Raw genomic sequence first — 26,116 nt, 5'->3', positions numbered from 1 at the left:
GGGAGCATTTAAAGCCTCCAGATATCCGCAATAAACAATGAAAAGAAACTGAAATTAGAAAGCTCTTCCATCCAGCCGCAGGAGCCAAAGGAACCCCTGGGTCACGTGGTGCACATGTGCCAAAGGGCCAAGATGAAATAAAAGCGCGCGCTCCCTTATCCGGCGCCTTTAGAATCAAGCATGGTGAGGCTGGGAAGCTGCTTTAAGGAAGCAGCTTATCTTTTTCACGTCTGCCCTCCCTGTTGTGACCGCGTCCCTACCTTTAGCCTGATCGTGGTATTCTCCGCAGTGGCCTCTGGGATCGATTTACCACCACTTCCGCCCGCGTCCAAGATGGCAGCTACGCGGCCTTCAGGACTTTTTACGGGACTGGGCGGTGTTGACGCCGGAGCTGGCAGGGGGTGGAGCGGTTAGTAAACAGCAAATGCGGGAACTGGTGGGCCGGAATCAGCCATGGACTGGAAAGAAATTCTTCGCCGGCGGTTAGCGACACCCAGCACCAGTCCACACAGTGAGTTTGGGAGGAGCCGCCTGCTGAGAGATCCTGGCCCCAAACACCGGGAACTGGGGGGACGATGGATGGGGAGGAGCAGCACCTTTGGTAAAACCTCTCGACAAAAGAGGCTGACTGGGATGTGGTTGAGCGATCCAGAGGGGTTTGACCTACACTTCTCTGGGAAGGGATTTGCAGGAATGAAAAGCTACCTAGAAACTCACTTGCTTGGTCCTAACCTCGACTTGTGAGGGATAATTCAAAGTCGCGGGGCCAACAACCGTTCGATCCTACCGTTGCTCTTACCGCCTTTTTATTGTCACACTTTTTACTTCCCTCCTTGCCCATTTTAGACTTCTTAATCCGTTTTTCCTTGTCTCTTTCCCTCTACTTCACACTTGTTTGTTAATCAGTCTGGTTAAAACTATCATTCCTATTCCACACCTCCATCCAGGGCAGCTGAATTGTTTCACTTTTAATTCATGTCCACTAACCTAAAGTAGATGTTTCAGTCATTCAACTACACTTCTTTCGTGTGTCCCTAGACATTGACTCTCCTACACTCCAAGGCAGTTCCTTCTGTCACCTCCTAAACTGCTGCTGCTAAGTCGCTTCAGTCGTGTCCGACTCTGTGCGACCCCATAGACGGCAGCCCACCAGGCTCCTCTGTCCATGGGATTCTCCAGGCAAGAACACTGGAGTGGGGTGCCATTTCCTCCTCCAATGCATGAAAGTGAAAAGTGAAAGTGAAGTCGCTCAGTCGTGTCCGACTCTTAGCGACCCCATGGACTGCAGCCTACCAGGCTCCTCCGTCCATGGGATTTTCCAGGCAAGAGTACTGGAGTGGGGTGCCATTGCCTAAACCTCTAATCCTCCAGTATTTCTTATCTACTCCTTTATCTGCTCTCCCTCATCTGCTATTCCCTCTGGCTCATTCTGCTGCAGCTCACTCCGGCCTCCCCCTTCCCTGCATACACCAGGCATAGTCCCATTTTCGTGCCTTGGCACTGGCTGTTTCTTTTGCCTGGAATGCTCTTCTGCCTGGATATCTGTATACCTTCTTCAGATTTGTTGTTGTTCAATTTTATCTCAGTGAGAGTCAGTATCCCTGACTCTGGAAAGATGCATGTGTGTATATCCCTAGAATAGGTGAATGGTAGAATAAGAGTGACTCTTGGGATTTGGGCTCAGGTGATCGTACGTAGTACCACTTACTGAGTTAGAAGAAGAGTAGTAAGGTGAGGGAAAGTAGGTAAGGTAAGGAAATCAATCCTGAATGTTCATTGGAAGGACTAATACTGAAGCTGAAGCTCCAATACTTTGCCCACCTCATCATGCAAGGAGTAGACTCATTGGAAAAGACCCAGATGCTGGGAAAGATTGAGGGCAGGAGGAGAAGGGGGTGACAGAGGATAAGATGGTTGGATGACATCACCGATTCAATGGACATGAGTTTGAGCAAACTCCGGGAGATAGTGAAGGACAGGAGAGCCTGGCGTGCTGCAGTTCGTGGGGTCACAAAGAGTCAGACACAGATGAAGCGACTGAGGACCCAGGCATGCCCAGGATACTCAGTTGTTGGTGAACTGAGCGGGATTCTCATCTGTTGAGGGTGAACACAGCACGTTTGAGGAATGCAGTGAAAGTTTGGAACAGTCATTCACCAAGAGGAATAAGCCAGAGGACATCAAGGGCAAATAAAATATGTATTGGTGGTTTTGAGAGGCTGAGTTATTAACTACCATGAAATAAATTTGTGGGACCAAATGTTTACATAGTTCGGCAGTTTTCTCCAACAGTTATTAAAAACAAGGCAAATCCAGATAGAGGAGAAACGCTGGCAGAAGAGTTTCAGGAAAAGAACTACAGGCATATTGAGAAGGAAGTGTGACCAGGAAGAGGAAAAACTTTTGAGAAAATAAATCATAGAATCAAAGACCTCAGGTTGAAGTGCAGCAAGGTTTTGGTAACCATAAGTTTGTTTCCTATGTCTGAGTCTTTCTATTTTGTAAATAAGTTTATATGTATCTATTTTTAAAATATTCCACATGTAAGAGATATAGTATGATGTCAGGCGGGCCTTAGGAAGCATCACTACGAGCAAAGCTAGTGGAAGCGATGGAATTCCAGTTGAGCTATTTCAGATTCTAAAAGATGATGCTGTGAAAGTGCTGCACTCAATATGTCAGCAAATTTGGAAAACTCAGCAGTGGCCACAGGACTGGAAAAGGTCAGTTTTCATTCCAATCCCAAAGAAAGGCAATGCCAAAGAATGCTCAAACTACTGCACAATTGCACTCATCTCACACACTAGTAAAGTAATGCCCAAAATTCTCCAAGCCAGACTTCAGCAATATGTGAACCGTGAACTTCCAGATGCTCAAGCTGGTTTTAGAAAAGGCAGAGGAACCAGAGATCAAATTGCCAACATCCACTGGATCATCAAAAAAGCAAGAGAGTTTCAGAAAAACATCTATTTCTGCTTTATTGACTATGCCAAAGCCTTTGACTGTGTGGATCACAATAAACTGGAAAATTCTGAAAGAGATGGGAATACCAGACCACCTGACTTGCCTCTTGAGAAACCTGTATATAGATCAGGAAGCAACAGTTAGAACTGTACATGGAACAATGACTGGTTCCAAAAAGGAAAAGGAGTACATCAAGGCTGTATATTGTCACCCTGCTTATTTAACTTATATGCAGAGTACATCATGAGAAACACTGGGCTGGAGGAAGCACAAGCTGGAATCAAGATTGCCAGGAAAAATATCAATAACCTCAGATATGCAGGTGACACCACCTTTATGGCAGAAAGTGAAGAAGAACTAAAGATTCTCTTGATGAAAGTGAAAGAAGAGAGTGGAAAAAGTTGACTTAAAGCTCAACATTCAGAAAACTAAGATCATGGCATCTGGTCCCATCACTTCATGGGAAATAGATGGGAAAACAGTGGAAACAGTGGCTGACTTTATTTTCCTGGGCTCCAAAATCACTGCGGATGGTGATTGCAACCATGAAATTAAAAAGACGCTTGTTCCTTGGAAGGAAAGTTATGACCTACCTAGACAGCATATTAAAAAGCAGAGACATTACTTTGCCAACCAAGGTCTGTCTAGTCAAGGGTATGGTTTTTCCAGTAGTCATATATGGATGTGACAGTTGGACTATAAAGAAAGCTGAGTGCAGAAGAATTGATGCTTTTGAACTGTGGTGTTGGAGAAGACTCTTGAGAGTCCCTTGGACTGCAAGGAGATCCAACCAGTCCATCCTAAAGGAGATCAGTCGTGGGTGTTCATTGGAAGGACTGATGTGGAAGCTGAAACTCCAGTACTTTGGCCACCTGATGTGAAGAACTGACTCATTTGAAAAGACCCTGATGCTGGGTAAGATTGAGGGCAGGAGGAGAAGGGGACGACAGAGGATGAGATGGCTGGATGGCATCACCAACACAATGGACTTGGGTTTGGGTGGACTCTGGGAGTTGGTGATGGACAGGGAGGCCTGGCATACTGCGGTTCGTGGGTTTGCAAAGAGTCAGACACGACTGAGCGACTGAACTGAACTGATGATATTTATTTTTGTCTGACTTATTGTGATAATCTCTAAGTCTATTCTTATTGTTGTAGACGTCATTATTTCATCCTTATGACTAAGTAATATTCCATTGTATGTATGTATGTGTGCATGTATATACACACACACCCCCCCCACATATTTAGCTGTACATCTGTTGATGGACATCTCGGTTGCTTCCATGTCTTGCCTATTGTAAATAGGGCTGCAATGAACTATAGAGTGCATGTATCTTTTCAAATTATAGTTATCTTAAGATACATGTACAGGAGTGGGATTTCTAGATCATATGGTAACTCTATTTTGAGTTTTCTAAGGAACCTTAATACTGTTCTCCATAGTGGCTATATCAGTTTAAATTCCCATCACCAGTGCTGGAGGGTTCCCTTCTCTCTATACCTTGTCCAGCTTTTATTATTTGTGGCCTTTTTGATGATGGCCATTCCAATTGATGTGAAGTGAGATCTCATTGTAATTTTGACTTGCACTTCTCTAATAAGTAGCAACGTTGAGCATCTTTTCATGTGCCTGTTGGCCATCTGTATGTCTTCTTTGGAGAAATGTCTGTTTAGATCTTATGCCCATTTTTTAATTGGATTTTTTTTTTTGATACTGAATTGTATGTGCTCAATGAGAACTTTTGATTAAATGAACTAGAACATGTCAGGTCTATAAGAGAGGCAGTGACTTGAGAAAGAGCAAGTACATTGATAAGAAGAAGTGGGAGCATCTGAGAACTGGTTGAAGATGTAGAAGAGGCTATTTCAGGAGAAGGTAGTGATTCTTGGTGTTTTAAGAAAGTTAATAGATGCTCAGTATCTAAACAGGAGAAGGCAATGGCACCCCACTCCAGTACTCTTGCCTGGAAAATCCCATGGCGGAGGAGCCTGGTGGGCTGCAGTCCATGGGGTCGCACAGAGTCGGACACGACTGAAGCAACTTAGCAGCAGCAGCAGTATCTAAACACATTTGTGAAGGCCTTTTTTGTGCTATAATTAGAGCATAGTGTATAGATGTCTTGAAAAAATGTTGTCTGATTTTAAAAGTTCTTTCCCTCCTTAATCTGTTTTGTTACCAGAAAAAAAAAGTGAACAAGAGTTAAAAGATGAAGAAATGGATTTATTTACCAAGTATTACTCAGAATGGAAAGGAGGTAGAAAAAACACAAATGAATTCTATAAGACCATTCCTCGGTTTTATTACAGGGTAAGTGATATCTAAGCAAATGTCTTGCAGAGTTTATAAATTAAGTGTAATTTTTTTAAATGGGATAAAAATCTTTTATTTTATAAACAGATAAATTGATTATATTTAAAATTTTGTATATTGTTTTATTATAGTTTATATTTATTATATTTAAAATTTTGTATATTGTTTTATTATAGTTGACCTTATTATTTTTGACCTGGTTAAATCTTAGTTTTTCATATAAATTGGCATAAGAACACAAAGTTGTTACTTGCCACTTTTTTAAAGTTCTTGCTTCCTAATTTTTATTATGGATATTAGTTGTGGTATTCTATTGGATTCTGTTGTCAGGCTTTCTATAAGACTTAGATTTACTTGGTTGGTCACAATTTTTAACTTTGTCTTTTACTCATATGGTGTAAAATGTTTTGCTCAAGGCTAAACTGAAAAATAGATTGAGAGTGGAAAACTTTAAGAGTTATACTTAATTATATGTTTCTTTGTGCCAGAATGGTAAAGAAGGCTTTGAAGAGCATTGTAGATAAAACAGTAAGACTTTCAGAAAGTTATTTACAGCTAAAATCGAAGGCTACTGAAAACAATAAGACCTATTTAGTATTGTGGAAACTGTAGCTACCATAATAAAGTTAACTTTGGAATTTTAGCTGAATGTCTCTTAAACCTGTTGCCTTCTAAACTCAATTAATTATAACATTATTTGCAAAGAAAGTAAATATTATGTTTTACTTGCATTAAGGAGTGAGGTATTGATATAAGTGGATTATCCAGATAATTTTAACTTATTTCTTCAAGTACAAACTTTTTCATTTGAATCATTTTACTGCAAACTTTTTTGTAATACTGTGTCTCCCAGCCTTTGAAAAATTATGAGACTAATCCATATATGTTATGGAAAAGAGAAAAAGCAGCTAATGCCAGAGACATAAATAAAGATTTTTATATGTGTGTGTTTAACAAAAATGAGGTCACAGCATACATACTTTTCTTTTTGCTTTTTTGCATTTCATACTTTTCTTAATCAGAGGCAGTTAGACAACTGAGAATTTTTTGTAGTCTGAGGGAGTGGGAAGGGAATTGACATTTATTGAGTATCCACCTACTTAAGAACATTTTATATTCATTATCTCATATAATCAGGATTGTGAAATTGTTATCTTACTAACCCAGAAGCAGCCCTCAGATGCTGACGTCACTCCATTCCCAGGACTCCACTTTCCTGTACTTCCAATACCAGCTGTCCCCTTGTGGTTCCTGAGGGAATCCCCTTTTCCCCCATTTCTGTCTCTTCTCTGACCTCTTCCAGATCCCAAATGGTTGCTGGTCTGCAGATGTGGACTTGTGGGATGTTCTTTCCCTGGTTTCTTCTTCTCCTTCCACTCCACTGCTTCAGAGAAACTACATGTCATCTTTGGTCACCACTTCTCTCCTTGGCTGGTTACCCACTGGCACATGGTTCCTGTCTCAACCCCAGCCTCACCTCCTGATGCTCATTTCTTCTCCATCCTCTTTGATGGGAAAGGATGGCATCTAGTTCTTAGAAATAAAGTAAAATCATAGCCCTGAATTTGGATTATGGATTACACAGCTACATTTGATGGGGCAAAGATACATAAAAGAAAGAATAAATTCTCAAAGCAAATTATTTGAAGTTGTTGGGATGAGTCATTTTAAAGCCCAGCTTAGGGAAATCACCACAATAAGCAGAACCTCTGCCTTGGAGGCCAATTAGTAGATTTTGGCTTGACCATCTCTGAGAAGTAAGGTGATCCAATCTCACCAGGCATACTTGGCTAAAAGTCGCTCTTCAGCTAGTCCTGATTTAATTCTGTATCAGGCTAAGGTTACACTGGGAACATTTCTATGAATATAAATTGAAACTTGGGCTACATTGAGAACATAGAAAAAGTGGTGGGTCATAAAGGAAAGTAAGAGCATGACACATTCTGATACATTTAGTTTGGGGATGGTTATCTTCTGTTGATTACCTGTCTTAGTACTTTACTCCCAGCAGTCACTAGCAAGTAGCATTGAAGTCTACTTAAGGGAGAGATAACCTAACTACCCAGTAATGGAAATGAGATGGAGAAGAGAAAATACACTGAATCCCTGATGTCAGAAGACCCAGATGCATGTTTTTACTCTAGTTGCACAACTTTGGGCAAGTCATTAACATTAGGACATGAGGACATAGGGGAACAAGGAACCAAAGAAAACAACTCATAAAAAATTAAAATAGACTGGAACTCCAAAGATTTAAATCTTGGGTCTGGGACTGACTAACTGCATATGCATTCTTGATAGTCATCCATCTCTTGATTTCCTTACCTCTAAATTGAGTGTGATGAAATCTATCTCACAGGGCTAGTAGGATTAAATTAGAATGTGTGTATTGATGTTTGATATATCGTGGACACATACTAAATGTTGTGTTTATTTTTAAGTAAACTCTGAATCAAAAAAAGAAACTTGGGCTAGATGGTTAGCTTTTTCCAGGCAGAACTGGCCTTGTGATCACTGAATTCTCTGTGGATCTCTTTTTGTTAAATGAACTTTTTAAATAAATGATGACTTGAAGTTAAGCAAAATTGAGATACAAAAAAGTACTTTTGAGACAGTGGCATATATAGTTTTTTAGACCAAATCAGTTCAGTTCAGTCACTGAGTTGTGTCTGACTCTTTGCCACCCAATGAACTGCAGCACGCCAGGCTTCCCTGTCCATTACCAACTCCTGGAGCTTACTCAAACTCATGTCCGTCGAGTCGGTGATGCCATCCAACCATCTCATCCTCTGTCGTCCCCTTCTCTTCCTGCCTTCAATCTTTCCCAGAATCATGGTCTTTTCCAATGAGTCAGTTCTTTCCATCAGGTGGCCAAAGTATTGGAGCTTCAGCTTCGGCATCAGTCCTTCCAATGAATATTCAGGACTGATTTCCTTTAGGGTTGATTGGTTTGATCTCCTTGCAGTCCAAGGGACTCTCAATCAAGAGTCTTCTCCAATACCACAGTTCAAAAGCATCAGTTCTTAGGCGCTCAGCTTTCTTTGTAGTCCAACTCTCACATCCGTACATGACTACTGAAAAAAATCATAGCTTTGACTAGACACAAAGTAATGTTTCTGCTTTTTAATATGCTGTCTAGGTTGGTCATAGATTTTCTTCCAAGGAGCAAGTGTCTTTTAATTTCATGGCTGCAGTCACCGTCTGCAGTGATTTTGGAGCCCCCGAAAATAAAGTCTGTCACTATTTCCATTGTTTCCCCATCAATTTGCCATGAAGTGATACATTTTAAATAATCCAATGGTCTAGAATTTAAGTGTAGAAATTAACTGCAGTGTATTTTTAGCTGCCAGCTGAAGATGAAGTCTTACTACAGAAATTAAGAGAAGAATCCAGAGCTGTCTTTCTGCAAAGGAAAAGCAGGGAACTATTGGATAATGAAGAATTACAGGTAAGAATGGAATAATTCTTGGCCATTTCCTATTTGTACTACGTGTGTCATGTGGGATCCCAGGGCGCCTAAATGGAGACAGTAGTGCAGAGTGGCTGAAAGCACAGGCTCTGAAGTGACGATTCCCACAAGAATCAGCTGCAAAGCTTATGTGTCCCAAGGAGAGTTTTGTCTTGTTTTTTAAAGTCCATAGGTAATTTTAATGTGAGGCCAAAGTTGAGAACCACTATTGTAGGGAGTCATATTAAGAAGAATATCATCTTCTATTATCCTTTGATTACTAATAACATAATAAAAATAGCTGGCATTTATTGAGTGCTTACTAAGTTCTAAAATTTTCATATACAGTTCCCCTTTAATCCATATAGCTGTATGATGTAGGGACTGTTAACCCTACTTTACAAATGCGATTTGAAACACAGGAAGCTTAAGTCCACCATCCAAGATTAAAGACAGGGCTGGGATTTTAACCCTTGCAGTTTGACCCTACAGTGAAAGTGAAAGTTGCTCGGTCATGTCCAACTCTTTGTGACCCTGTGGACTATACAGTCCATGGAATTCTCCAGGCCAGAATACTGGTGTGGGTAGCCTTTCCCTTCTCCAGGGGATCTTCCCAACCCAGGGATCAGACCCAGGTCTCCCACATTGCAGGTGGATTCTTTACCAGCTGAGCCACAGGGAAGCCCAAGAATACTAGAGTGGGTAGCTGATCCCTTCTCCAGCAGATCTTCCTGACCCAGGACTTGAACTGGGGTCTCCTGCACTACAGGTGGATTCTTTGCCAACTGAGCTATCAGGGAAGCCCCAGTGATAGATGGTAGTCTATCATTTTAATGGAAATAACACATTTTTAAGCTATTTTTAAAAATTTTTGTTCTGTTGATAAAAACATCTTAAATATCTTAAAATTTTGCAATTCTCCTAAGAACTTATGGTTTTTGCTGGACAAGCACCAGACACCACCCATGATTGGAGAAGAAGCAATGATTAATTATGAAAATTTTTTAAAGGTTGGTGAAAAAGCTGGACCAAAGTGCAAGTAAGAATAATATAATTAACATAAGAGTATGTTACATTAAGCATTTTAAATGCATCAAATAAATGTTAATGAAAATTTAAGTCAATGATATCATTTAAGTCAACTTTTCATTAAATAAAGTTTAATAAAATTACTTATAGTCAAGACTATTACTTAGTATAAAGTTGTTAAAAGAAATAATATAGTTTATTTACAACAAACACTATAGTCCCTCATTCTTAAGGCAATAGAATTTAAAGATGTATGACTTAATATTTTAAGTTTTGAACTATAGTACTCACTTTGATTTTTTCCCTCTACTTTGATTTTTAGTTGTTTGAATTTATGCTATTTTCTGCTGAATCATATAGAAGTCATTTTTTTATTGGCAGATGATTTAACATTTATTTTCTTTTCTTAGGCAATTTTTCACAGCAAAAGTCTTTGCTAAACTCCTTCATACAGATTCTTATGGAAGAATTTCCATCATGCAGTTCTTTAATTATGTCATGAGAAAAGGTGATTCCATTTTCATTTTGCTTCAACTCCTTCTATCTGAGAATAAAGAATTTGGGTCTTTGCTTTTATAATATCCCTTCCATGTCAAACATCTCTTTTATTAAATTTGAATAGCAGAATTTCTTGTCTTTTGACCAAGATTTGTTTTCCTATTATTATGATTCTCTCCTGGAACTTACTAGAACTGAAATTTTCTACCATACATTTGGGTTCACTATTATAAAAAAGTTTATAAAAAACAAAACAAAAACCTCTTCTGAAGATGCTAGCTAACTAGACATATCAAAAGCTGAACCAAGAATTTTAATAGATTGTTATTTGAAATATTTTAATTCACTGGTAATTCCATTTCACCAATATATTACAGGTTGAGTTGCCTGAGAGGATAGTTTCAAACTCAAAACTGTAGCCGCATACTCAAGGAGCTTTTATTAAACAACATGGAGTTGTTATGATTCCTATAAGTTCCATGACTTGTCAAATGCTGTACCATCTTTAACTGATATTTGGTTGCAGTAATTAACCTCAGTAGAATAAAATCTGCTTCACTGAAGGCATAACATTACACTCCTTTTTGGTGGAACACAAGGATTCTCAAGGGCATCAACTTTAGTGTCACTTTAGGCATGGTAGAATTGTTGATATCTGCAGTTAATTCTATGGTATATTTATTTCAAACAGTTTTTGGATTAATGAATAGTATATGTGAGAAAATAGATGTTTATGGAGTTATAAATCAGCTTGTCCTTCTAATCTCTTTATCTCCTTTTATGCGTATATATACCAAAGGATAGATCTTAATAATTATTGTATTTCATTTTCTCGTTTACTGTCAGTTTGGCTTCATCAAACAAGAATAGGACTCAGTTTATATGATGTTGCTGGACAAGGATATCTTCGGGAATCTGTAAGTATTAACCTACTTTCATAACTACTCTAGACACCAAAATGCTAAATAATAGTTATCACTGGATGTTGAGATTACAGATAATGTAAGGGCAAGGAGTTTTTCCTTTTTTAAGAGATATAAGAAAAATAACGTGACTGTATTCCCACCTGTAGGTTTGGGTCGTAAGGTCAGTTACCAAGAGGATATTTATTACCCATTAGGTGGTTGCGAAGAGTTGGACATGACTGAGCAATTGAGCACGCACAGACACACACACATATACCAATGTAGTTAAGCCAGGTTATCAGCAAAGAATTATATTATAGCCTCATGATACAAATCATTATTTTTCTTGTAAGTGTAACTATCTTAATTATATGGCCATGTTTCTTTTCAGTTCAGACTTTTTTCCCAAATATATATAAAATGGGAATGGAGTTATGCATAAATATGAACCAAGATAATTAATCACTTAGATATATGTTCAAATATAAGATTTAAAGAAATGCAGATTCCCTGTTATAGTTTGTTTCCTGTTATAATTTGTTACACTCTGTTTTATCCAGATTTATATAGATAGAATCTGTTAGCTCATACTGAACATTTACACTTAAAAACCTTTCTAGGGCCACAGTACTGTTCTTATCCATTAAGGTTCAGATCGACTTGACAAAAGGTTCTTGGTTCTATCCATTTCTCTATAGCAAGGAAGATATATTAACCATTTGTTGATACTTACTCAAGTCAGATACTGGAATACTTCTATAGCTCTCAGGATTCTCATCAGCCATTAGTTGGTTTACAAAACACACAATCTCTTCTTGCCTCTTGCCATGAATGAAAACAAAAATTTAAAAAGGGATGGGGAGAAGGGAGAAAAAAGCAACAGTGTATCGCTATAGTTGTGATTAAAAGGGAATAATCTTCTCTTCTGTCAGTGAAAGGAAACACTTCTCTCAAAGGGAGAAAAACCTGTCTCCTAACCTTGGTGCCTTGCCTTTTGAAACCAGACTTTGTGTCTCCCTTATTTAAAAGATAGTGATTTCCAGTGCCAACATCTGTAATTTGAGTAGTATAGGCAAACTTTCATTCAACTATTAAATCTTAAATAACGAATTACCAAACATTTAATTTATGCCAGGTACATTGCCAAGCCTTACCCTTATGTATAATAAGGTGCTTTTTTCCTAACAGAGTGAGGAGGCAGACACTAAATTATCTGCAATATGATTTCAAAGACTGACAAGTTCTAAGGAGAAAATAGGGTCCTAGAAAGAGTATGACTGGGGTTGCGGAACTATTTTAGATAAGATGAAAGGTGCCTCTTTGAACTAGTGACTGAGTTTCAGCCATGAAGGATGAGAAAGAACCAGCCTTATGAAAATGTAGTACAAAGGGAATAGCAAGTTCAGTGTCCCCAAGGCACAGTTAAACCTGATCTGTTTTAGAAGCAGAAGGAAGCCAGTGTGTCTAGAGCATATGAGCAAGGGTTAGTGTAACAAGGGGCTTCCCTGGTAGCTCAGCTGGTAAAGAATCCACCTGCAAAGCAGGAGACCCCAGTTTGATTCCTGGGTCAGAAGATCCCCTGGAGAAGAGATAGGCTACCCACTCCAGTATTCTTGGGCTTCCCTGGTGGCTCAGACAGTAAAGAATCTGCCTGCAAAGTGGGAGACCTGGGTTTGATCCCTGGGTTGGGAAGGTCCCCTGAAGGAGGGCATGGCAACACACTCCAGTGTTCTTGCCTGGAGAATCCCCATGGCCAGAACAGTCTGGTGGGCTACAGTCCACGGGGTCGAAAAGAGTTGGACATGTCTGAGCGACTAAGCACAGCACAGCACCAGAGTTGACAGAAGGGCAAGTTGGAGAAGTAGGCAGAGCCACTTGTATTAGGGCATGGTAGGGAGTTTGGGTTTTATTTTGAGACTAATAGGAAGCCACGAGAACTTTTAAGCTGACTCTGTCAGATATGGTTTATATTGTATTTGTTTATTTATTGGCCACAAAGCATGTTAATCTCAGTTCCTTGACCAGTGATTGAACCCAGGCCACAGTAGTAAAAGTCCAGACTCCTAACTACTAGACCATCAGTGAACTCCCTGGTTTACATTTTAAATTTTCTTTTTTTTTTTGGCCATGCTGCTCAACCTGTGTGGGATCTTAGTTTCCTTACCAAGAATCAAACCCATGACCCCTAAGAATCAAACCCGTGGCCCCTGCAGTGGAAGTGCAGAGTCTTAACCACGAGACCACCAGGGTACCTCCCTGGTTTACATTGTAAAAGATGACTGGATATGTGGAGAATGAATTGTAAGGAGTCTAGAGTCAATGAATAATTAGGAAACTACTGTAGTTGTCCAGGTGAGAGATGATAGTGGCCCAGACCAGGATGATGTCTGTGAAGAAGCCAGTAATAGATCAATTTAGTATTTATTTTGGACACACACACCCCAACAACAACAAAAATTTGCTGCTGGATTAGATGTTGGGGGTAAAGTATTGGGGCCTTCATAAAGAAAAGGTAGGAACCAAGTTTAAATTTTTTACTTTGAATAAATAGTGGAATAAGGGGAAATAGGTGAGGACTAGGGTTGGGGATGGTAAGAGTCCTGTTTTGGACTCACCATGTATGAGATGCCATTGGTTATACAACTTAGATTATAAAGTATCTCAGAGGAAGTAGAAACATTATATATCAGGAGGGATAAAGCAAAAGTAACAAAATTATACAATATAAGAAACCATGAGAGACACTTAAATATATAATCTTGGAATAGGGAAAGCTTTTCTGAATATGACAAAGCTGAAAAGTCTAAAAAACAAGTTCAGCTAATTTTTAAAAAAATCTGTAAAGCAAAGACCATCATAAACAAAGTAAAAACAAGAAGCTGGGACTTCCCTGGCGGTCCAGTGGTTAAGACCTTGCCTGCCAGTGCACGGGGTGCAGGTTTGATCTGTGGTGGTTGGGAAAGTGGTCTGGGATCTAAGATCCTACGTGCCTAGCAGTCAAGAAGACAACATACAGCAGAAACAATATTGTAACAAATTCAATGAAGACTTTTAAAAACAGAAAAGAAAACAGTAAGCCAAGAAAAATATCTGCAACTTACTCACAGACAAATGACCAAATTACTCTAGTGGAGAAAAAGCTCCTAGAAATCAAGAATAAAATGGCTGTTAACCCAGTAAAAACTGGGCAAAGGATATAAATAGTTTGCAGAAAGTAAATACAAATGCTTCTTAATCACAGGGGGAAAAATGTTAACCTCACTTTATATGAGAGAAATGCCAAATAGATCTACACTAAAATACCATTTTTCACCTATCAGATTGGCAAAGATCAAAAAGTTTGATAATGACTTTAATGAAGGAATGTAAAATAGACCATGGGTTCCCAAACTTTTCCACTTCACTGAGGTGCCCTTATTGTCTCAGTAATTTCCATTAAAAAATGGCCAAAAGAAATACCTAACAACTCCATTTATTAACCAGTTGATTTTGTTGTTTAGTCACTGTCGTGTCTGACTGTGACTATAGCCCTAATATAGCCCACCAGACTTTTCTGTCCATGGGATTTCCCAGGCAAGAATAGTGGAATGGCTTGCCATTTCCTTCTCCAGGAGATCTTCCCGACCCAGGGATTGAATTTGCGTCTCCTGCATTGGCAGGCGGATTCTTTACCACCGAGCCATCAGTGCTGTGTGCTCAGTCATGTCCAACTCTTTTCGAGCCCATGGACCATAGCCCACCAGGCTCCCCTGTCCAGAGAATTCTCCGGGCAAGAATACTGGAGTGGGTTGCCATTTCCTTCTCCAAGAGCCACCAAGGAAGCCCATTAACTGTTAGTTTTAGCTGGCACTGTACAGTTACTCAGCCCTGGGTTGCACACGGTCATCTTTGATTCCTTTGCCACACTAATTTTCACGTGATACTTGCTTTATCACAGCCACCACCAAAAACCTAGCTTTGCAAAGATGAAACGGAGTCAAGTGAAAGTAGCTCAGACATGTCCGATTCTTTGCGACCCCATGGACTATAGCCCGCCAGACTCCTTGGTCTATGAGATGTGGCAGGCAAGAATACTGGAGCAGGTTGCCATTCCCTTCTCCAGGGAATCTTCCCGAACCAGGGGTTAAACCCAGGTCTCCCACGTTGTGGGCAGATTCTTTACCGTAGATGTTATCAAAAGGAATAAATTTCAATCTAATGTGATTGAAATGTGAATGACCTTGAATTCATAGCTCTAGCCCATGGTGATATGTTGTGCAGTATCCAATAGATGTCGCTGTGTTTCCTTTAATTTATAGTATCTTGCTGCACCCCCTTGAGTTTAGTGTATCACTCCTGGGGCACAATTCGGAAGCTGTTGATAAAGCCATCACAGTGCTGGTAGTAGTGTGAAATCAATATATCCTTCCTGGGGAAGTGTGAAGTTTGCTGTTGTCTATCAAAATTATAAATGTGCACATGCTTTTGACCCAGCAATTCAACTTACAGAAGTTATGTCCTGTATTCTCCCATAGTCTCTATGAGTGAAAAATTACCCTGGCCCCTATAGTATGTTATTTATTTATTTATTTTTGGCCATACTGAGTGGCATGTGGAATCTTAGTTATCTGACCAGGGAATCCAACCTGTACGCCTTGCAGTGGAAGCATGGAGCCCTAACCATTGGACTGCCAGTGTATTCCCTATAGTATTTTAGTGTCGCAAAAGATTATAAACAGTGTAGATGTCCGTTAGTAGAAGACTGGGTCAATAGATTGTTACATTCATACAGTGAAATAATAGACAGTTACTATTTCTTTGCACAGAGTAGAGTAGAAGTTCTTTGAGAGCCAAAATGGAATGACTGCAAAGTATATTGCTAAATTATAAAGGAAGATAGAGAAGAATTTTCATGGTATGCTGCTACATCCTGTGTAAAAAAGGGAAAAAAAATATACATATATATGTATTATATGTGCATAGATTATCTTTGGAGAGATATATCAAAAACTAATAATGTAGGTTACCTCTGCAGAGAAGAAATAGGTGGGAGGGAAACTTTTCAATGAATACTTTTTTTGTTTCTTTGTATTTGGAACTATGTAGAATGTGTTACCTATTCAAAAATATATTAAGATGTAAATAAATGGCATATATAAAATAACTTCACCACTAATACAGTTATAAATTTATTTCATTATTATAGTTTCAATGCTGAATAATTTTAGGACTGAAATTGTATTTTAGTATCTAATGAAAAATCAAGATCAGACATTTAACACTGTAAAATTGTATTTTGTTTTGTTCTTTCAGGATTTAGAAAACTACATATTGGAACTTATCCCTACTTTGCCACAGTTAGATGGGCTGGAAAAATCTTTTTACTCCTTTTATGTTTGTACAGCAGTTAGGAAGTTCTTCTTCTTTTTAGACCCTCTAAGAACAGGTAAAAGAAAATCTTATCTCACTTAGACATTTTCTAAATCTCAGTAACTAGAGATAAGTCTTTAAAATGTAATTTATTTTCCTAACATGTCATTAACACTGATATATAAATATTTTGATATATAGATCTTTTGATTTACTTGCACCAACCACCATCAGCTATGCGACAGTGGACATGTCACATAACCATTTACAATTTGTCTTTAAAATGAAGTATCAACTAGGTGACCTATGGTTCTTTCCAGTTTAAAGAAGCCAGGTATTGATATATTTGCTAGCCCTAATAGGTAATATACTGGAAAATTATTCTTTTTGATGAAAAATATGAATTGGGAGATAGGAGGACTATTTAGCCATAATGTATTTTTCTCATTCTCAAGTTAACCATCCTATATGAGGATCAGATTTGTAAATTTTGCCTCATGTTTTAACAGTACACTCTATCAACTGTTCTAACCTGCTAGACTGGGACAGAGAAAGGGACAGAAGGCCCAAACCAAAGTCCTTGGTTCTTTTAGGTCCTTGAAAGTGGCAGCTGTGTGAATCCATCACAGTATGGGGTAGCTGTCAGTCTTTTTTAAATGCCTTTGTTAAAGACATACACATCTTTTCCCTTTGAAATTTACAAAATAATAGCCAACAGTTTTGACTGTTTATTATGTACTGAGTACTGTGCTAAGCAGTTTACATAGATTCTTTCATTTCCTTCTCAACTCCATAAAGAAGGTATTATCCAGATTTTATGTGTAAAGCAACTGAGACTTAGATAGATTGCATGTCTAGAAATGGTATTTAAATCCCATCTCTCTACTCTTAACCATGCTTTATATTGTTTTCTATTCCAGAACCTCCAAAGGAAAATGGAGACAGTCTCTTTATTTGACTACTAACAGTATCATATCCATAACCACAAAAAAAATTAACTTTTTTTGGAATCTTGTATCACTGTAATTTTGGAATTTATCAATTGGACATATATTTGGTGGTATATAGGTAGACATATCTATATGAGATTTTATTAACTATTCCCTGCAGATTTCCCTTTTAACATCAATATATAGTAAGGACTTTGGAACATGAGAGCTAGGAAGCTTTAAAATACCAATTGTGTGATTGTTCTTCTAAAACAACATTTTTATAAAATTGAGTTGCTCTTGTTTTTAAAATTAAGTAATTGTGTTTCTCTTCTTTAAAGGGAAGATAAAAATTCAAGATATTTTAGCATGCAGCTTCCTAGATGATTTATTGGAGGTAAGTATGTTTTTAAATTACTTAATTCTATCACTTGATAGTTGCTGTCTTCTAATTATGTTTCTTTGTTCATCTAGTTAAGGGATGAGGAACTATCCAAGGAGAGTCAAGAAACAAATTGGTTTTCTGCTCCTTCTGCCCTAAGGGTGTATGGTATGTTCTTATCATAATGCTAAAATTTGAATTATCTGTTCCTCAGTAAATGTTTCATTAACTTCTATTCAAAGAACAGTTTTATACGTAGCCTGATTACCTTAGGGCGTCGCTGGTGGCTCAGGCAGTGAAGAATCCACCTTCAATGCATGAGACCTGGGTTCAAATCCTGGGTTGGGAAGGTCCCCTGGAGAAGAGCATGGCAACCCACTCCAGTATTCTTGCCTGGAGAATCCCTGTGGACAGAGGAGCCTGGCGGGCTACAGCCCATGGGATCACAGAGAGTCAGACACAACTGAGCGACTAAGCACAGCACAGCAAAATTTACCTTAAGATCAAATTATCCTAATTTTCTTAAGAGCTTCTATGCTAGATTACTAAATTTTACTTGTTTAAATACCAACATTTTATATATATGTGTGTATATGTATATATTTTTAATATAATTGATTTATAATGTTGTGCCAATCTCTGCTATACAGCAAAGTGCCAGTGTTTTATATTTTTGTGACTCTTAATTTAATACATTTCTAGCACTTTAATATAACATAAGGAATGTGGTTTGACTATTGTTGACTCAGGAACATTAATATCAACGTCACCTATGATCTTGCATTGTGATAAAATGCTGCTCTCAGGGTCCACAGAAGATGTCTTTGGACCTAGTTTGCTTTTTTCTTGAATTTCATTAGTCTGTTACACTGTTCTATTGAGTGATCTTCTGACTTGTTTTGGCAACCTTGACCTCTGCTTTCAAGTGCCAGCATTGCAGTGCTTTATCTTGGTTGACCCGCTGCTGCTGCTGCTGCCGCCAAGTTGCTTCTGTTGTGTCTGACTCTGTGCGACCCCAGACGGCAGCCCACCAGGCTCCCCTGTCCCCGGGATTCTCCAGGCAAGAACACTGGAGTGGGTTGCCATTTCCTTCTCCAATGCATGAAAGTGAAAAGTGAAAGTGAAGTTACTCAGTCGTGTCTGAGACTTCACAACCCCACGGACTGCAGCCTACCAGGCTCTTCTGCCTATGGGATTTTCCAGGCAAGAATACTGGAGTGGGTTGCCCTTGCCTTCTCCGGGTTGACCCCCTACCTCCATCTAATTTAGAATCCTAGCAAAGTTCTAAAAGGTTGCAAACTGAAAACAAATAATGTAAGTGACTTAGCATAAAGGCATGAATTTTCTTTGACTGGTTTCTGGCTTAACATTGTTCTAATAGAGATTAAAGGAATAGCAGGTGTCTATCTTGACTGTAACAACATTAGTTTAAAAATCAAAATATTAACCAATAAAAATAACTTTTTGTTTCTTTTGGTCGTGTCTTTTTATTGTCTTTCTTCCCAAGGCCAGTATTTGAATCTTGATAAGGATCACAACGGCATGCTTAGTAAAGAAGAACTCTCCCGCTATGGAACAGCAACCATGACCAATGTCTTCTTAGACCGTGTTTTCCAGGAGTGTCTCACTTATGATGGAGAAATGGTAGTAGTTTAAAACTCTGAGTTTTGAAAATTTAGACTCCCACAATTTCCAAAAGCCTTTTTTTAAAAATAGAAATATAGTTGACTTACAATGTTATATTAGTTTCATGTATACCCCATAGTAATTCAATATTTTTATAGATTACATACCAAAGTTATGGCAAAATATGACTATATTCCCTGTGTGAAGATTTCATTCTTTTTATGGCTGAGTAGTATTCCATTGTATATATACCATGTCATCTTTATCCACTTATCCGTCGATAGACACTTAGGTTGCTTCCATATCTTGGCTTATGTAAGTATTGCTGCTGTGAATACCGGCTTGCATATCTTTCCGAATTACTGTTTGCGTTTTCTTCACATAAACATCCAGGAATAGACTTGCTGGATCATCTAGTTCTATCTTTAATTTTTTGAGGAACCTCCATACTGTTTTCCATTGTGCTGGACCAATTTGCATTCCCACCAACAGCGCATGAGGGTTCCCTTTTCTCCACATCCTTGAACACTTTAGTTATCTTTTATTTGGTTTTTTGTTTTTGCATGCGGGGTCTTAGTGGGATTGAACCCATGCCCTCTGCAGTGGAAGTGCCAAGTCTTAACCACTGGACTGCCTGGGAAGTCGTTAGTTCTTTTTGATGGTAGCCATTCTGAACAATGTGAGGTGATCTCATTGTGATTTTGATCTGTGTTTCCCTAATGACTGGTGATATTGAGCATCTTTCCATGTGCCTGTTGGCCATCTGTTATCTTCTTCAGAAAAATGCATGTTTAGGTCCTCTGCCCATATTTAATCACAAAAGCCTTTTTCTTGATGTGATACAGCAGTATTTTCTTGTCAGTGTATAACAGTATCTTAAGAAGTATGAACTGATCAAATTGTTTGAGATTCGGAGCCTTTGATCTTAAGGTAAATTTGCTCAAAAACATTACTTCCCTTATTGACTCAGGACAAATAGAAATTTTTACTATTTTGTTCATTTCATTATTGGTGCACCTATTGTAGAGGAATGTTGTAGGCTAGTAAAAAAAAATAAAAATCTGAAAAACAGGTAAATACCATTGACTATTTTCATATAGATGGTTCACTCATTGAGTTACCAGGTCAGATATAGTACCATATATGCCATGACTTAAATTAAGAATCAGGCTGTATTATTCTAAGTGACTACCTTAGTAGCTAAAGATTTGCTAACATGCGCCTGTCCTTTTATCACAATTCAAAATATATACTTGAGAAGAAAATTCTAAATAGCATTTTTTTTTAAATAGCATTTTTAAGTCACCATTCTTGCTATTAAAAATGTGTTAAGGATTTGATAACTTTTTCAAACCAATGATGCTTAAGAAATAGTCACTGTCAGCAGAGAATCAGGGTTTTATCATTTAGATTCAATAACAGTTTTCTAAATGAAACCATTGTTAACCAGCTGCCAAAAGAAAAGAGGGAAAAGGCACAGAAACTGCTTCATGACTCCCACAGCTGCCTAAACAGTGAGGAGCTTGGAGTATACTAATGATGTGATAAAGAAAGAAAATCAGAAGCTACCATTAGGCATGGAGTTTAGACCATGGTAAGGTCTAGCTCTTATACAGAGTTTATCAGAAAAGAATTCTTAATCTTAGCCTAAAAAAATCCTTTCCAAGATTATAAACATTTTTTTCCCAAGTGAAAATCTCTGAAGTACTTTACTTCTTTTAACCATGCAAAAAAAGTAATCTGTGACTACGCTTTTTTTATAGAAAAAGCTTTCTGTCCTCTTCATGTCTTTTTAGCCTTCATTTGTATTCGTTTGCTCCCTTTTGGATGAAAACAGTGTCAGATCACTGTAGAATATCTGGCACTCTTAAGATGACTTATTGGAAGTCATCTGAATTAAAATTTCAAAGCAGTATTTCATACGACCACATGAACTGAAAATATAAATTTAGTGGCAATACACAATAGCTGTCACTCTCCTGTCCATTATAAAAGCCTAATGAATGAAAATTATGATTTAACACAGCAAATCTCATAAGAAAATGAGCTGTGCCCCCAAAAACTATCTGTACAGGTTAACTGCAGTGTATAGAATTCCTAGAAACCAACATTAAGTAAAGTATGAATTCGTATTTCATATTAAAAAATTGCCATCTGTGATTACAAAATAGCCTCCAATCATCATTCATTCATTTGAACAATGAATTACACATTACAAATAAGGATTCTAACGAACATCATTTTCTTTTCTTTAGGACTATAAGACCTACCTGGATTTTGTTCTTGCATTAGAAAACCGCAAAGAACCGGCAGCTCTGCAGTATATTTTTAAGTTACTTGACATTGAGAACAAAGGGTATCTGAATGTCTTTTCCCTTAATTATTTCTTTAGGGTAAGTCTCATTCGTGTAAGTGTATCTTTGTTATACAGTTTGGTTTAAATTACCTACCAAGTGACAATTTAATCTAACTTGGGGTGTTTAAATTTAGCAAAAGGATTTATATAACAGATTTCAGAAGGAAATCAAGTCTGGTTTTAGTTTTTTCTATTTTTGAAAATATAAATGGGCTAAATCAGTGCTGATTTGATTAGTTGTAAGACACTTTAGAAGTGTGTAAATACATGTCAGGCTTATTAACCAGTGCAGATAAAAACATGCCTGAGAAAGTCTGTGCTCTTGGTGATCAAAAACTAGTATGTAAAATTCTATAGAAACGTTAATTACACATTCAGAAAAGGGAACTCCTTTCCACAGTTTTGCCAACCTGGTGTAGATTCTTTTAGTTGTTATGCTATAACAAATATATTTAAAAGTTGGCTAGAATTCACATTTCAGTGTGAAACAGATTTGCTGAAATACTTATTCTGTGCCATAGGTGGTCTCAGAGAATAGCATGATGAGCTCTGAAGTAGAATTTGATTGTATCTGATAAGCATTCAGCTGTAGCAGGTGTAAATGTAGGAATGTCCACCCCTTTAAGATAAATCATTCCTCAGTTTCAATGGTGGCTTTTCTACTTGATGGAATGGTTTTGTACAGTACTGTTCCACTCTATTGCCACATAGCTAGTTTTCAGAAGACCATCTGGTTTTTATATGGTTAAGATCAACGGTAAGAAGACATTTATTTTTTCTTTTTGACATTTTTTTAAAATAGTAAAAATGGACACTTTCACATTTTTGTCGTAAACCATTTTCCTCTGGAAGCTTTTTTTTTCCATCTAAAAATTTTGTGATACTCCTATAATAACTTTGTCTGATGTCTGAGTTTCAGAGTATATACTTCATAATTTCATGTTAAATTCCCTGAAAGGCTTTCTTTCTCTTATGATTTTCTAGGTAGTAATGACTATAGATTATTATAAGGATAAAATAAATTACATCCAGTATGAGGATGCATTTTTTAAAAACTGAATGCCACATGGGACTTATATCCATGACTAATCTGAGAATCTGATACCACTTATCATAGGTATGCCCCTGCTTTAAGCAGACCTATTAAATGAAAATTCAGTTTTAGGAAAACACAGTAAATATATCTTTCAAACTACTCAATCCCTTTTCACAACTATTTCTTTATAGTATCTTCTACTCTTATTTTATTTATTAAATACTTTGAAAATATTTTACAGATTTGTTTTAGACTTGGTTGTATGGGCTAAGGTAAAGTTACTGGTACAAGCCTAGCTGTGTGTAAAGCCTTTGTGCATCAGTATCCCAGTGATAAAGCTAGGCCCGCATTTGCACTCTAGATCACTTCATCCATTATCTCCTGCTCCAGTAGGTGAGAGTGTACTCAGATTCCCGTGTGCTGCAGAGATGCCCTATGCACACTGGGATCAGTGGCACTACAGAGTGGCACTCAAAACATATTTCACTGATTATTTTTCAAGAATTTTAAGCTTTCACATTTTCCAGTGAATGACTCCCACCTAAAATATTTGTTAGTCCAACTGGATCACCGCAGTTTCTTCAGTCTTTTTTTTGGTTAAAGTTCATAAAATAATTTGAGGGAGGTTTACCTCCATTTTTTTCTGTCAAGAATATGAAGTATAGGGTGGGAAGGGAGGTGGTAGACTGGGTGCCTTACAGAATGGTGAAGGTGTGAACAGCATTCCTAGAAAATGGGAGGAGCAGGTCATAACAGAATTGCAAGGCCATGTTTTAAGGCCTGTCTGGGGTTGGAGACTATTCTTACATAATAGTAATCTTACATAATAGTAATCTTACATAATAGTAATCTGTACTCTTGTATACTTTCCTTATGAAGTTCTCCATGTGTAGATCTAGAAAAGTTAATGACTACACCAATCCAGTGTTTAGGTTTTGCTCAACAGATGTAAACCAAGGTCAAGGAATTTGAGAAAATTCACAAGGATGGTTAAAACAATGAGATTTATGGTCTGATAGGATAGGAAACAGAACTAGAAACAGGGCCATGGGAACAGGACAGGGAATGTTGTGTATTTTATTTTTTGTTTAAGGATTTATTTCTATTAAATACAGGCCATACAAGAACTAATGAAAATTCATGGACAGGATCCTGTTTCATTTCAAGATGTCAAGGTTACTTTTTTCTTTAATTTACATAATTTACAGCAGATAACCTGAAAGCAACTTATGATATACTGAACCAAATATTTTCAGTTATTTGATCTGAATTAATATTTAAGTCATTAGAAACTGAGACAATAATGGGACTAATGATTTACACAGGTTAACATTTTAACATTGTCAGTCTTGTGTTCTCATTGGAAGCATTCATTCAGATTGAAAATTAAGAGAATCAGTACAGCCTGTATCTTTTGGCAGTCTGTTTCACCATAAACTGAATTTGGGCAAACTTTAGGTTCAGGCACTTTTTTAGTCCACTCCTTCAGAGGGCTTGCTTGCTTTGGTATTATTTAAGGAGACATCAATCTTACTGTATGAAAACTACTACTCTTTGAAACACATGCCACTACTTAACATTTTAGTAATCAGACCTTCATCAGCTGTAAAACACATGGGGGCATCCATTACTGGTTCAGGTGAAGTAAGGTAATAATATAACGCATCCATTGTAACCAAATATAATAAAAGGTTATGTCGGTTTAATATAAATGAGACAAATTTGAAACTATGCAACTGGCAATTTAAAAACGAGTCATTTTATATGGCCACCAACATGGAAAGGGAAATTTCACATACACACCAGATTAAAAAGTCATACGTTTACCTGAATTGTTCTAATCTTTAAAAATGTAATTTAAATACTACTAAATAGATTGAGTGATTTTACTATAAACAGATTAGAAAACATGTACTGATACGCCATAAGTAATCTTATAGTGCACTTAATGTAGAAAAGGTTCTTCCATCTGTTCTAGTTATTTTTATCACCATTTAGTGTCATTGTGGAAGACTAATTCTTTAATACTCCCCCTATCCATTCCAGGTCCAGAGTAAAACGTTGACATTATTATTGGAAATGAAGTTTTGTCCCTGTCTTGGCTCTAAAGCATTTAAGTTTTTACTTTGAGCCAAGTCTGCATTAAATCAAGGCCCTGCTTTACCCCTAATTAGAAGACAATAGGAAAATATAAGTAGTTACCACATATACAAAGAACACTACATTAGATAGTTTTGCCACTAATTAGCTATGTAGCTTTAACTGAGCTTCACTTTCTTTATAAGAAACATACGGGCATACCTTAAAAAAAAATTTTTTTAATGAATTGAAGGTCTGTGGCAACCCTAGTCAAGCAAGTCTATTGGTGCCATTTTTCCAACAGCATTATCTCTGTTTCACATTTTAGTAATTCTCACAGCATTCATTGTTACTATTATTAGCTATATGTTGATCTTTGATGTTTGACATTACTATTGCAAAAAGATTCCAACTTGTTGAAGGCTCAAATGACAGTTTGCATTTTAAGCAATATTCTTTAATTAAGGTATGTACATTTTATTACATATAATGCTGTTGTACACTTAAGAGACTACAGTGTAAAGATAAACCTTTGTAATGCACTAGGAAACAAATTCACAAGAGTTGCTTTATTGCAATATTTACTTTATTGCAGTGGTCTGGAACTGAAATCAGAGTATCCTCAAGGGTATGCCTCTACCTAAGGAATCTTCCACTAAAATTCTGTGTATATAGAAAAGAGATGGATTGCCTGTTAAATGAAAAAGGAAAACCTAGAACAAAAAATTTTACATAAGCTCAAGTGCTAGCCCTAAATTTTAGATCACTGTGTGATAGAAATTAAATGAATGAGATAGCAAATTTCATTGTATTCTTTCTTCCTCTCTTGCAGGATGAAATCTTTGACATGGTAAAACCAAAGGATCCTTTGAAAATCTCTCTCCAGGATTTAATCAACAGTAATCAAGGAGACACAGTCACCACTATTCTAATTGATCTGAATGGCTTTTGGACTTATGAGAATAGAGAAGCGCTTGTTGCAAATGATAATGAAAACTCTACAGACCTTGATGATACATGATCTCTCAAAGACTAGACTGTATTCATTAAAGTAATCTTGGATGCTGCATGTAAATCTTTTGACACAGAATCCTTAGAAACGGTCTAAATAAAATACTTCATAGGTCTACAGAACACAGCAAATGTTCTGGTTATTGGAATTTTGGTTGCAGTGGCCTGGAAGAAATGGGACCAAATTAGG

The 26,116-nt window shown here is 37.5% G+C and overlaps 2 protein-coding genes across 3 annotated transcripts in view; one reads left to right on the top strand and one right to left on the bottom strand.

Annotated features, from left to right (window-relative positions):
- The window catches only part of KIAA0391 (KIAA0391 ortholog), a 133,470-nt gene extending 133,146 nt beyond the window's left edge, over positions 1-324 (bottom strand). Inside the window, exon 1 of the mRNA XM_010835296.1 lies at positions 261-324. The gene's annotated coding sequence lies outside the window, so the exon portion shown is untranslated. The remainder of the gene's footprint in view (positions 1-260) is intronic.
- On the top strand, positions 321-26,049 carry PPP2R3C (protein phosphatase 2, regulatory subunit B'', gamma). Of its 2 annotated transcripts, none has more exons than XM_010835297.1 (13): positions 321-511; positions 5,148-5,275; positions 8,622-8,726; positions 9,653-9,765; positions 10,166-10,263; positions 11,100-11,170; positions 16,451-16,583; positions 17,778-17,833; positions 17,911-17,986; positions 19,326-19,462; positions 21,700-21,837; positions 23,952-24,011; positions 25,748-26,049. In XM_010835297.1, the coding sequence occupies exons 1-13, from the start codon at positions 454-456 to the stop codon at positions 25,934-25,936; spliced, it is 1,362 nt and encodes a 453-aa protein (XP_010833599.1). In that variant the 5' UTR covers positions 321-453; the 3' UTR covers positions 25,937-26,049. The 2 variants fall into 2 exon arrangements, with proteins under 2 accessions (XP_010833599.1, XP_010833600.1); XM_010835298.1 differs by lacking the exon at positions 321-511 and adding an exon at positions 518-601.
- The last annotated feature ends 67 nt before the right edge of the window (positions 26,050-26,116 follow it).

Source organism: Bison bison, unplaced genomic scaffold (assembly GCF_000754665.1).
Source record: "Bison bison bison isolate TAMUID 2011002044 unplaced genomic scaffold, Bison_UMD1.0 scf7180017864041, whole genome shotgun sequence".
NCBI classification, from domain to species: Eukaryota; Metazoa; Chordata; class Mammalia; order Artiodactyla; family Bovidae; genus Bison; species Bison bison.
Note: the sequence above shows the minus strand (reverse complement) of the source record. Positions and strands in the feature narration are given on the sequence as shown.